Genomic DNA, 14,291 nt, shown 5'->3' with positions numbered 1-14,291 from the left:
TTAGAAAAAGACAAACAAAAAACTTTGCATGATAACCGTGTGGCTGACTGAAGCAGCAACACGGATGAGCGACGTGATAATCAGCAGGTTAAACTTCGCTCCTACGCATGGGTGGTTCCTGCCGAGGTGGATCGGACCACAGATATGATATGACAAACAGTCTGTCGCGCAACAAGTGGCTTCGTTTTCAGCTCTAAGGGAATAGAAGCTGATCAAAGCAGCATCGAAGCGTGTCTCCTGCTTCCCAGGAGGAGCAACGTGGACAAGCCAGCTACAATCATCAGGTTTGCAAACAGAAAACATAAAGCAGAGCTGCTTAAACAAGGAAAGAAGCTGAGAGGTTCAGACGTTTACATCAACAAGCATCTCACTAAACGGAACGCAGATATTGCTAGAAAAGCTCAGGTACTAAGTTCCAGGACCTCCAGCTGTAAGACCTTCATCAAGCTGAATGGAGCTCCGGAGGAGGCCAAGGCTCATTCCAGACATCGTCTGACTAAAGAAATACCACTGAATGCTATGGTCAGGTAAATTAAGGCAAATCACCGCCAATAAACTCTTCATCATTAGGAGGACACTCAGCAGCAGGCCTACCAGGAACCATCTACCATCATCATCATCATCATCAGCTGAGGGAGCACCATCAGCTACCTATATGAACTGTGACAGTTTGAAACGGAAATCATTTAATAACATGGAAGACAAACATCAGGACATGGAGGAGGACATTGACCCAGACAATCATTGTTACAGGGACATCATGGACCATTGTAGCTACTAGTCAGAGGACCAGCAAAAAACAAACTATTGTACATTTCAATAGGAGAAGCAAACTTGAAGAAAATTAAGCTTTATTTAAGACAGCTTAAACAACCATTTAGCATCATTGCTGTCTCCTAAACGTGGATCAGTGAGAGGAAGGGATCTGCATGTTAACTGGATGGATATGATTATAATGACATAAACAGGGAGGGGAAAACTGGTAGCTGTGTACAAAAACCTGCAGAATAAAGAGGAGGAAAACATGACAAGAGTGATGAACGACATAGTCGAATGATTTATATGAAAGGAAGAAAAATGTAACTGTTAGTTGTATCTACAGAGCTTCCAATTCAGAAATCTTTAGAGAATGGTTTGTGAAAACCTCTACAAACCCAAATCAGAAGGAGTTATTTATCTGTGGGCATCCCAACATTAATCGACTCAACCCAAACAATCACAAACCAACAAAAGAGATTATCAGACCATGCATGGTCCAAGTAGACCAAGTAGAACTACTTCCTTTCGTGCCACGTTAATCAATAACATCTTCACAGATTTATTAGAGAACAAAATAATAAGTGGATTATTAATTAATGATATCACTGAGCATGTATGACAGCTGCTACAGGAACGAGATTGGACTACGGTGTAAAAGAATAAAGACAGAAATTGAAGGCAGTGTTGAGTGAAGATAATATTAATAATGCATACAAACATTTTTTGTACACATTTAAAACACCATAATATATATATTGACCCATACAGAAATATACAGAAAGAAACAAGGATCACTAGGAGACTGCAAAATGCCTGTAAAAAGTACTCTCTATAGAAAATTAATAAAATATAGAAGAGAAGAAACAGAAAATAAATACATAAAATATAAAAAAACAAACAAACTGACAACTATTTTGCAGACTTCCAAACAGAAGTACTGTAGGAATTATTAGGAACAAAGATAATACTAAAGGTATTTGGGACATATTAAACAAAGTCATAGGGAAAAGTCCGGGACAAACAAATTATCCACAATATTTTAAATCATTCCCGAGATGACTGATGTGGTTAATAACTTTAACTGCAGATTTGTGAGCATTGGGCCAAAGATAAAATCCCTGATCATGGATTAGCTGCCAAAATTAGCGAATCATTAATAAGTAGAATTCTAAAATCAAAGTATCTACCAGCAGTGGAGGAGAAGGAAATCATAGTTAATAAAGGCAAAAGCAAAACTTCATCTGGCTGCAATGGTATGGACATGACAACATTAAATATATATATATATATATATATATATATATATATATATATATATATACATATATATATATACATATATATACATATACATACATATATATATATATACATATATATACATACATATATATATATACATATATATACATACATATATATATATACATATATATACATACATATATATACATACATATATATATATATATATATATATATATATATATATATATACATATATATACATATACATACATATATATATATACATATATATACATACATATATATATATATACATATACATATATATATATATATACATATATATACATACATATATATATATATATACATATACATATATATATATATATATACATATATATACATACATATATATATATATATACATATACATATATATACATACATATATATATATATATACATATACATATATATACATACATATATATATATATATACATATACATATATATACATACATATATATATATATATACATATACATATATATACATACATATATATATATATATATATATATATACATATATATATATATATATATATATATATACATATATATATATATATACATATATATATATATATATATATATATATATATATATATATATATATATATATATATATATATATATATATTCATTCGTGGAGCTTGGATGTTTCATCTTGGATAGTGGCCTTGATGCTCACTAGTCCCCGGCTTCCTTCTTTGCGCTTAGTGTATAGTTGCTGGACACTGGACTTGGGGTGGAACCCTCCATGCATGATGAGCAGCTTCCGTGTTTTGACATCCGTGGTCTGAGCTTCCTTATTTGCCATCTTGTTATCCCAGCAGGGTATCGGATCACTGGCAGGGCGTAGCTGTTAATTGCCCAGATCTTGTTCTTGCCATTGAGCCGACTTCTCAGTACTTGCCTCACTCGTTGCAAGTATTTAGCTGTGGCAGCTTTCCTTGTGACTTCTTCATGGTTGCCTTTCCCCTGTGGTATGCCCAGGTACTTGTAGCTTTCCTCCACATCTGTTATCCTGCCCTCTGGGAGTGCAATGCCCTCCGTATGGATTACCTTCCCTCTCTTTGTTATCATTTGCCCACATTTCTCCAGTCCGAATGACATTCCGATGTCCCTGTTGTAGATCCTGGTGGTGTGGATCAGTGAGTCGATGTCCCGCTCATTCCTAGCGTACAGCTTGATGTCATCCATGTGCAGGAGGCGGCTGATGGTGGCCCCATTCCTGAGTCGGTATCCATAGCCAGTCTTGTTGATTAGTTGGCTGAGGGGGTTCAGGCCTCTACAGAACAGCAGTGGGGACAGGGCATCTCCTTGATATATGCCACATTTGATGGAGACTTGTGCTATTGGCTTGAAGTTGGCCTCCAGGGTGTTCTGCCACAGCCTCATTGAGTTTGCAACGAAGGTCCTCATGTTCCTGTTGATCTCGTACAGCTTCAGACGTTCCAGAATCTATGTGTGTGGCATCGAGTCATAGGCTTTCCAGTAGTCAATCCAAACGGTGCACAGGTTTGTCTGTCTGGTTTTACAGTCTCGAGCGACTGTTCTGTCAACCAATAGCTGCTGTTTGGCTCCTCTGGTTCCTCTGCCAATGCCTTTCTGTGTCTCCCCCATGTATTGATCCATGTGCCCACTTACCTTGGCCGTTCCATGTTGTGGAGAGGCAGGTTATTGGCCAGTAGTTGGATGGGACAGATCCCTTGTGGGGGTCACAGTATCAGGACTGTCTGTCCCTTGGTCAGCCATCCCTCAGGAGTTGGTTCATTTGTGTTGCCAGGCATTCATGTAGTGAAGTCAGCCTCTTTAGCCAGTAGGCATGGATCATATCAGGGCCAGGCGCTGACCAGTTCTTCATACCTGAGAGTCTATGCTGGATATCTGCCACCGTGATGGTAACTGGACCTTGTTCAGGGAGGGAGGTGTGGTCTGCTCTGAGGTCTTTTAACCATTGTGCACTCTGGCACCCTCTTCTTCGTTGTGCCCTTCTGGAATTCTGACAGTTGACTAACTTCCCTTCGAGTTGCCTTGATCTTGGTTTCTAACCTTCTCCTCCATGATGCCTCCTTCTTGCCCTTGATGTTATGTTGGCCAAGTTTCTCCAGGATCACTGTTGCTGTACTGTATATCAGCTCATTGGTTTCAGTGATGGTCGCAGTAGGGATTGTAATTATTGCTGCATTCAACTCAGTCAGAAGACTTTCTGGTGGGTCATCACTAATTCTTGCCAGTAGGTGCCGGGGGTGCCTCAATCTCATCTTAACTATGATGCTGTCTCTGAGGCTGATTATTCCCCCACTTATCTCTATCTCTAGGACTTAGTACCCAGTCTTGATGGGGGAGTTGATGTTAACCCCCCAATTCCTTTCCGTACTACGACTGGCAGGCAAAGAATACATGGAGCGCCAAGATGCATTGTGGATGCACCGTGGTCATGGATGCAACACGGTCGTGGATGCACTGTGGTCGAGGTCGCGGATATACCGCGGTCGCGGATGCAGTGTGGTCGAGGTCGCGGATGCAGTGTGGTCGAGGTCGCGGATGCACTGTGGTCGAGGTCGCGGATGCACTGTGGTCGAAGTCACGGATGCACTGTGGTCGAAGTCACGGATGCACTGTGGTCGCGGATATATTGCGGCCGCAGAGTGGAAAGAGGGACAATGCACACTATAGGTTGGGAAAACAGTGACGCCACAGCGCGGTCTGTAACTGCTGCTCTGCACAGGAAGCAGCACCGTCCAAGAATCCGTGTGTCGTTTCTTTTATTCAGTTTTTTATTTGAAGTGAAATGTCGTGAATGGAAAATAACAATTCTTTTTGTTTCCTAATTCAAAACAAAAAAGCAGATGACAGACCGTTAGCAGTTTTCTGGAAGGATCGGGTCAGAGAGAAGTTCTTTCTGGTACCAGCACAGTGTCATGTTATCTCTTTATGGTTTCATTATGGAGCAGAGTGGGAACAACTGGACTAACAAACAGCGATCCACAGTCATGAAAATATTCTTTCTGTGTTCCCAAAGCTGTTCTGTTGTTCATATTAGACATCAGTGGCCATCATCTGACTTGTGCCTGATGGTAATAACAGAAAACCCAGGCTGGACTCCTGACAGTATGGTCTGTCGCGCCATGTTAAGCTTGATGAAAACAGCAGAATTTAGTGTCAGGTGGAAGGACCAAAGTTTACTGAGCTGCTGTGGTTGGAAATAAAACCCAGGTTACTCATCAGACGTCAATATGTTGTTTCCGTTTGGAAGGTCTCCATCCTGATGGGATGAGACTAGGGAGCGAATAGGGGGCGAGAAGGGAGCGAGAATGGGCGACTAAGGAGCAACTAGGGGATGACTAGGGAGCAACTGGGGGGCGAGAAGGGAGCGAGAAGGGGCGACTAAGGAGCACCTAGGGGCGACTAGGGAGCGAAAAGGGAGCGAGAAGGGGCGACTAGGGAGCAACTAGGGGGCGACTAGGGGGTGACATGGGGCGACTAAGGAGCAACTAGTAGGGCGACTAGGGGGCGACAAGGGGGTGAAAAGGGGCGACTGGGGAGCAACTAGGGGGCGAGAAGTGGGCGACAAAGGGCGACAAGGGGGCGACAAGGGAGCAACTAGGAGGGCAACTAGGGGGTGAGAAGGGGGCGACAAGGGGGAGAGAAGGGGCGACTAGGGAGCAACTAGGGGGCGAGAAGGGGCCGACAAGGGAGAGAATGGGCGACTAGGGAGTAACTAGGGGGCGAGAAGGGGCCAACAAGGGAGTGAAAAAGGGCAACTAGGGAGCAACTAAGGGGCAAGAAGGGGCTGACTAGGGGCATTTAGAAGCGACTCGTGGGCAACTGGGGGGCGAGAAGGGGCGACTAAAGAGCAACCAAGGGGCAAGAATGGGGCGACAAGGGGCATCTGGAGGCGATTCATGTACAACTGGGGGGCGAGAAGGGGCCAACTAAGGGGGCGAGAAGGGGCTGACTAGGGGCATCTAGAGGCGACTCGTGGGCAACTGGGGGGCGAGAAGGAGCCGACTGGGGGCGAGAAAGGGCCAGCTGGGGGGCGAGAAGGGGGCGACTAGGGGCATCTAGAGGCGACTCGTGGCAACTGGGGGGCGAGAAGGGGGCGACTAGGGGCATCCAGGGGTAGACTAGGGGGCAACTAGTAGTCATTAGATATTCCTGCAGAGACGCTGACTCATCTGGTTGTAAGTTAAAGGTACAGAGAGAGATACAGACAGTTTTATATAAGCATTTCCATCTAATTATTGATTATCTCTAGGATGTTAACATAATTACTGATTTACCTTGAAACAGTTTGACATGACGTCAACACAGCGTACAAGGAGGACCGAGAATTTCCAGGTCACACTGCTGCCTCATTTGAAAATGAAATCTGCGCGCTCGTTATCCATTTTCCCTTATTCGCCGTGTGCACAGAATTGGGAAACTAATAGTCTGTTGTCTGATTTTTAGTTTTGGATAAGAAAACAAAAATGTGTGTGAATGTCCACACTTTTCCCGAGCCCCTCACTTCCTACACAGAGCTACTCTGTCAGCAAGTCGGACACGAAGTTGGTTACCTTTTCTTTGTCGCAGTCAAACCCCGACAACATCAACGCATCGTTCCAAATCCAATCCCAACTTGTGTGAAAATACGTTATTTGCTTAAACTGTTTTTTATTCTTGATGTGATGCATGGACCGAATGAGTTCATTGTTATTTATTTACCACATTTTATTTTTCTAAAATATTTGTTTGTTTTATTTTCTAAAATAAATCAACTAGAAGTGGTCCTGAACCAGACTGGATCCTGGGCTGATGGTGGTGGTACCTGAGGGTGGAGGTGTGCTGCTGTCGGACTTCCAGGAGTCTCTCCTCAAACTCCGCCTCCTTCTTTCTCAGCTCCTCCTTCAGCAGCTCTGAGCCTCCTTCCAGCTCCTCCATCTGCCTCCTCAGGGATTCGATCATGTTCTCCCTAGAACAGACAGTAACAGGATTACCTGATCAAGTTCCTCTATGAACCTGGTTTCTATCTGGAACCAGTTTTTAGCTGGGGTCTGCTGCAGGACCAGAGACTCACCTTTGATGCTGAAACTAAAGTTAAACCAGACCTCATGTGGACCTGCAGCTGGGTCCAACACGGTCCGGTCGCAAACAGAACTTACAGGTTGCGGATCTCGGCCCGGGCATCCTCTAGCAGGCTGTGTCCGTATCGGGGCAGCAGGCCAGGTGGAGGTTTCCCGACTCCATCCAAGCTCTTCATGCCTGAGGACAGAAAGTCAGAGCTGCTGATGGAGAAGCAGAACCCGTACTGAGAGCTGGAAGGGAGTCCAGACTCACTTCTGGGTTGCACTGGAGACGAAGCGTTGTCCTGGAGCTTCTTCATCCCGGAGTTGACCCGGGACTGGATGTGTCCGTACAGTACCGGCCTCCGGTTCTGCAAGGTGATGAGCTGCTGCTTGGCCACCTGGAGACGCCGTTTCAGACCCTCGTTCTCCCCCTGCAGACCCCGGACCTTCTCCTGGAGCTCCTCCATCATCTCCTCCATCTCAACGTCCCTGAGCCTGGAGGGCAGCGGCGTCGCCCCCGAAACCAGCTGCTCCATCCGGCCGCGGTCTTTAACCAGACGCATCAGCTTCGTTCCAAGCCTGGTGTGGGTGAGGGGGGGGCGTTACCATCCTGCAGTACGCCTTCCTGTTGCATTGTGGGAAATATGTGTGGTTGAATCTCACTTCTTGATCTTGTCGTCCTGTCGGTGAATGTGCTGTTTGAGCTGAAGCGTCTCTTCGTTGACCTGCAGGAACCGGTCCTCAAGCTCCTCCCTGGACACCCGCGAGATGTCCTGCCGAGTCGGATCGTGCCGATATGCAACGGAGTCTGAGTGTGAAGCAACCAATCAGAACAAAGCTGCATGTGAGTAAAGCTCTGACTTCTGAACATGTTTATTATTTAGTTACGTTCAGAAATCAGGGAACAAAACAATCTGCAGATCAAAGAAATCCTGATAAATCAAAAACATTGATCACAACTGTTTCAAGTCTTTTAAAACCTAATCATGCCCTATAAAGTCAGAGGTCCAAGGTCAGAAACTGAATGTCAGCAGTTTTCCAGGTGTTTCATAGAGGTGTAAATATCTCAGGAGGGCATCGGCTGAGGATGTAGCCATGTCTCCTCTGTTGGCAGCAAGTCGACCAGTCAGCAGGTAGGTACATGCCACCAAGTCTGCAGCCAACAAACTGGGGACCTAGTGGTGGACCTACTGGGGGACCTGCTGGGGACCTACTGTTGCACCTACTGGGGGACCTGCTGGGAGACCTACAGGTGGACTTACTGGGGGGCCTACTGGGAGACCTACTGGTGGACCTGCTGGGACACCTACCGGGAGACGTACTGGGGGACCTGCTGGGACACCTACCGGGAGACGTACTGGGGGACCTGCTGGGAGACCTACCGGGATACGTACTGCGGGACCTGCTGGGGACCTACTGGGAGACGTACTGGGGGACATGTTGGGGGAACTACTGGTGGACCTACTGGGGGACATACTGTTGGACCTACTGGTGGACCTGCTGGGGGACCTACTGGTGGACCTACTGGGAGACCTGCAGGGGACCTGCTTGGGTACCTACTGTTGGACCTACTGGTGGATCTACTGGAGTAGCCTACTGTTGGACCAACTGGGGGACCTAATGCTAGACTTACTGGGGGAATTAATGATGGACCTTCTGGTGGACCTTCTGGTGGACCTACTGGTGGACCTACTGGGGGACCTGCTGGGAGACCTACTGGTGGACCTATTGGGGGACCTACTGTGGGACCTACTGCTGGACCTGCTGGGGGACCTACTAGTGGAACTACTGGTGGACCTACTGTTTGACCTACTGGGGGACCTGCTGGGGGATCTACTGGTGGACCTACTGTTTGACCTACTGGGGGACCTGCTGGGGGATCTACTGATGGACCTACTGGGCACTTGCTGGGGACCTACTGGGGACCTGCTGGGGACATACTGTTTGATCTGCTGGTAGACATACTGGGGGACCTGCTGGGGGACCTACTGGTGGACCTACTGGGGGACCTAATGGTAGACTTACTGGGGGACTTACTGATTGACCTACTGGGGGACCTGCTGGGGGACCTACTGGTGGACCTACTAGGGTAGCCTACTGTTGGACCTACTGGGGGACCTAATGGTAGACTTACTGGGGGAATTACTGATGGACCTTCTGGTGGACCTACTCAGGGACCTGCTGGAGACCTACTGGTGGACCTATTGGTGGACCTACTGGGAGACCTTCTGGGGGACCTGCTGGGAGACCTACAGGGAGACATACTGGGGGACCTGCTGGGAGACCTACAGGGAGACATACTGGGGGACCTGCGGGGGACCTACTGGGAGACAAACTGGGGGACCTGCTGGTAGACCTACTGGGGGACCTACTGGTGGACCTACTGGGAACCTACCGGTGGACCTACTGAGGGACCTGCTGGGAGACATACAGGTGGACCTACTAGGGGGGCCTACTGGGAGACCTACTGGTGGACCTACTGGTGGACCTCGTGGGGACCTAATGAGAAACCTACTGGGGGACCTGCTGGGAGATTTACTGGTGGACCTACTGGGGGGCCTACTGGGAGACTTACTGGGAGACCTACTGGGGGACCTAATGAGAAACCTACTGGGGGACCTATTGGGAGACCTTCTGAAGACCTACTGGGAGAACTACTGGTGGACCTGCTGGGGGACCTATTGTGAGACCTACTGGGGACCTTCTGAAGACCTACAGGAAGACATACTGGGGGACCTAGTGATGGACCTACTGGGGGACATACTGGGAATCTACAGGTGGACCTACTGAGGGACCTGCTGGGAGACATACAGGTGGACCTACTAGGGGGGCCTACTGGAAGACCTTCTGGTGGACCTATTGGGGGACCTACTGGTGGACCTCGTGGGGACCTAATGAGAAACCTACTGGGGGACCTGCTGGGAGATTTACTGGTGGACCTACTGGGGGGCCTACTGGGAGACTTACTGGGAGACCTACTGGGGGACCTAATGAGAAACCTACTGGGGGACCTATTGGGAGACCTTCTGGGGACCTTCTGAAGACCTACTGGGAGACCTACTGGTGGACCTGCTGGGGGACCTATTGTGAGACCTTCTGGGGACCTTCTGAAGACCTACAGGAAGACCTACTGGAAGACCTACTGGGAGACCTGGTGGGAGACCTACTGATGGACGTACTGGTGGACCTGCTGGGGGACCTACTGGTGGACCTAATGAGAAACCTAATGGGGGACCTACTGGGAGACCTTCTGGGGGACCTACTGGGAGACCTGGTGGGGACCTACTGATGGACCTACTGTCTGACCTACTGGGGGACCTGCTGGGGGATCTACTGGGAAACCTACTGGTGGACCTACAGGGGGACCTACTGTTTGACCTACTGATGGACCTACTGGGCACTTGCTGGGGACCTACTGGGGACCTGCTTGGGACATACTGTTTGACCTACTGGTAGACGTACTGTGGGACCTGCTGGGGGACCTACTGGTGGACCTACTGGGGGACCTAATGGTAGACTTACTGGGGGACTTACTGATGGACCTTCTGGTGGACCTGCTGGGGGACCTACTTGGGGACCGGCTGGGAGACCTACTGGTGGACCTACTAGGGGACCTAATTGTAGACTTACTGGGGGAATTACTGATGGCGTACCTACTGGGGACCTGCTCGGGACCTAGTGGTTGACCTACTGGTGGACCCTCTGGGAGACCTACTCGTGGACCTACTTGGGGACCTAATCATGGACCTGCTGGGGGACCTACTGGTGGACCTACTGGGGGACCTGCTGGGGACCTACTGGGGTTCCTACTGGGGGACCCAGTAGGAACCCCAGTAGTGGAACTACTGGTGGACCTACTGTTTGACCTACTGGGGGACCTGCTGGGGGATCTACTGGTGGACCTACTGTTTGACCTACTGGGGGACCTGCTGGGGGATCTACTGATGGACCTACTGGGCACTTGCTGGGGACCTACTGGGGACCTGCTGGGGACATACTGTTTGATCTGCTGGTAGACATACTGGGGGACCTGCTGGGGGACCTACTGGTGGACCTACTGGGGGACCTAATGGTAGACTTACTGGGGGACTTACTGATTGACCTACTGGGGGACCTGCTGGGGGACCTACTGGTGGACCTACTAGGGTAGCCTACTGTTGGACCTACTGGGGGACCTAATGGTAGACTTACTGGGGGAATTACTGATGGACCTTCTGGTGGACCTACTCAGGGACCTGCTGGAGACCTACTGGTGGACCTATTGGTGGACCTACTGGGAGACCTTCTGGGGGACCTGCTGGGAGACCTACAGGGAGACATACTGGGGGACCTGCTGGGAGACCTACAGGGAGACATACTGGGGGACCTGCGGGGGACCTACTGGGAGACAAACTGGGGGACCTGCTGGTAGACCTACTGGGGGACCTACTGGTGGACCTACTGGGAACCTACCGGTGGACCTACTGAGGGACCTGCTGGGAGACATACAGGTGGACCTACTAGGGGGGCCTACTGGGAGACCTACTGGTGGACCTCGTGGGGACCTAATGAGAAACCTACTGGGGGACCTGCTGGGAGATTTACTGGTGGACCTACTGGGGGGCCTACTGGGAGACTTACTGGGAGACCTACTGGGGGACCTAATGAGAAACCTACTGGGGGACCTATTGGGAGACCTTCTGAAGACCTACTGGGAGAACTACTGGTGGACCTGCTGGGGGACCTATTGTGAGACCTACTGGGGACCTTCTGAAGACCTACAGGAAGACATACTGGGGGACCTAGTGATGGACCTACTGGGGGACATACTGGGAATCTACAGGTGGACCTACTGAGGGACCTGCTGGGAGACATACAGGTGGACCTACTAGGGGGGCCTACTGGAAGACCTTCTGGTGGACCTATTGGGGGACCTACTGGTGGACCTCGTGGGGACCTAATGAGAAACCTACTGGGGGACCTGCTGGGAGATTTACTGGTGGACCTACTGGGGGGCCTACTGGGAGACTTACTGGGAGACCTACTGGGGGACCTAATGAGAAACCTACTGGGGGACCTATTGGGAGACCTTCTGGGGACCTTCTGAAGACCTACTGGGAGACCTACTGGTGGACCTGCTGGGGGACCTATTGTGAGACCTTCTGGGGACCTTCTGAAGACCTACAGGAAGACCTACTGGAAGACCTACTGGGAGACCTGGTGGGAGACCTACTGATGGACGTACTGGTGGACCTGCTGGGGGACCTACTGGTGGACCTAATGAGAAACCTAATGGGGGACCTACTGGGAGACCTTCTGGGGGACCTACTGGGAGACCTGGTGGGGACCTACTGATGGACCTACTGTCTGACCTACTGGGGGACCTGCTGGGGGATCTACTGGGAAACCTACTGGTGGACCTACAGGGGGACCTACTGTTTGACCTACTGATGGACCTACTGGGCACTTGCTGGGGACCTACTGGGGACCTGCTTGGGACATACTGTTTGACCTACTGGTAGACGTACTGTGGGACCTGCTGGGGGACCTACTGGTGGACCTACTGGGGGACCTAATGGTAGACTTACTGGGGGACTTACTGATGGACCTTCTGGTGGACCTGCTGGGGGACCTACTTGGGGACCGGCTGGGAGACCTACTGGTGGACCTACTAGGGGACCTAATTGTAGACTTACTGGGGGAATTACTGATGGCGTACCTACTGGGGACCTGCTCGGGACCTAGTGGTTGACCTACTGGTGGACCCTCTGGGAGACCTACTCGTGGACCTACTTGGGGACCTAATCATGGACCTGCTGGGGGACCTACTGGTGGACCTACTGGGGGACCTGCTGGGGACCTACTGGGGTTCCTACTGGGGGACCTACTGGGGGACCTGCTGGTGGACCTACTGGGAGACCTGCTGGGTGCCTGCTGGTGGACCTACTGGGGACCTGCTGGGGACATACATTATCCCCTGATGTATGCAGTTGCTGAAACATTCAGAGTCCTTTAGGTGAGGATCAAGATTGTAAAATAAAGGCTGGAGAGGATGGGCAACCAACAGAGACAAGAAGCTTTTATGCAGTAGGAGTATTGAGGAGGGACAAGAAGTTTAGATACCTTCTGAGGTTTAAAAGATATGTATAACTGGATATCACCTGCATAGAAGGGATAAAAAAAACTCACTGAAAGTGTCACCACTGAAAGTGCTCAGGATATGCTGAAGAGGTATACCACACACAAGGTGGCCTCAAGCAGCCACACAATGAACGCCCAGCAAGATGTGAAGCAAACCACAGCAACGCAGAACCAGATACACTAGTCCAGAGCCTCAACCTGTCAAGAAAGATCTGATGATATACTGTCTGAAAGGCTGAGGACAAGTCTGGCATCAGCAGGACAGGACAGCTTCCTGAGTCACTTTGCACCAGTATATTGCTCCAAACCCTGAGGACAGACCCTGAATTCTCCTTAGAAACAACATGATGATCCAGGAAGCCCAAGAAAGTATACGATGTTAACAATCCTTCACTATACATTCCCCTCTATCTCCATGGTGACGAGCAGGACCTTCATCTACGTGGAAACTAGCAGGACCTTCATTGTTCACACTGAATAGAGAGAGTTTCTGTCCCACAGTGATGAAACGCTCTTGCCTGTGTGGAGATCTGAGAAACAATCAGACGGTGATGTTTTCTTACATTTCTGTTTGAACTGTCCTGCAGCTTAATTAAACCAGATTTTCTCTTCGTTAATAACTTGGTGTTGGCATATAGTCACCAGATAGATGTCTGAGATCTAAATCCAGTATTCAGAACTCAGATGGACTGGAAACCTTGGAAACAACATGGAGGATGTGACACGCCATGCTGGTCATGCAGCAATAACGCACCGGGTGGAGCAGCGGTGAGTCGGCTCGGGTTGATGGTGGTGTCTCTGACTGGGACATCTGTAGCCATCTCGTCCAGCACAAAGGACATGTCTCACCCTGAAATCACAGATTAGATTAGATCTTTATAAAATCTGAACGAAACCGGATAATCTGTTAGATTCTGCAGAAGCACAGAGCTGCAGACACAGGCCAAATGGCATCATGTGTCTAAATGAGCATTTAAACGGTTACTTAGATAATTCCTTTACATATGGTAGTTTGCATTAGGACTGAAGCCGATTTTATGAC

General features: G+C 48.9%; 1 protein-coding gene across 1 annotated transcript in view; it reads right to left on the bottom strand.

Annotated features, from left to right (window-relative positions):
• Positions 1-14,091, bottom strand: part of rpgrip1l (RPGRIP1 like) — a gene marked incomplete at its 5' end in the record, with an annotated part of 63,637 nt that extends 49,546 nt beyond the window's left edge. The window contains 5 exons of the mRNA XM_079251751.1: positions 6,892-7,035; positions 7,226-7,325; positions 7,401-7,708; positions 7,793-7,937; positions 14,004-14,091. Of these exons, the coding sequence (XP_079107877.1) occupies positions 6,892-7,035; positions 7,226-7,325; positions 7,401-7,708; positions 7,793-7,937; positions 14,004-14,091 (785 nt within the window). The remainder of the gene's footprint in view (positions 1-6,891; positions 7,036-7,225; positions 7,326-7,400; positions 7,709-7,792; positions 7,938-14,003) is intronic.
• Between the last annotated feature and the right edge of the window lie 200 nt (positions 14,092-14,291).

The sequence above is a fragment of the Telmatherina bonti genome, assembly GCF_933228915.1.
Source record: "Telmatherina bonti genome assembly, chromosome: 2".
Taxonomy (NCBI): domain Eukaryota; kingdom Metazoa; phylum Chordata; class Actinopteri; order Atheriniformes; family Telmatherinidae; genus Telmatherina; species Telmatherina bonti.
This window is presented reverse-complemented; position numbering and strand designations above follow the sequence as displayed.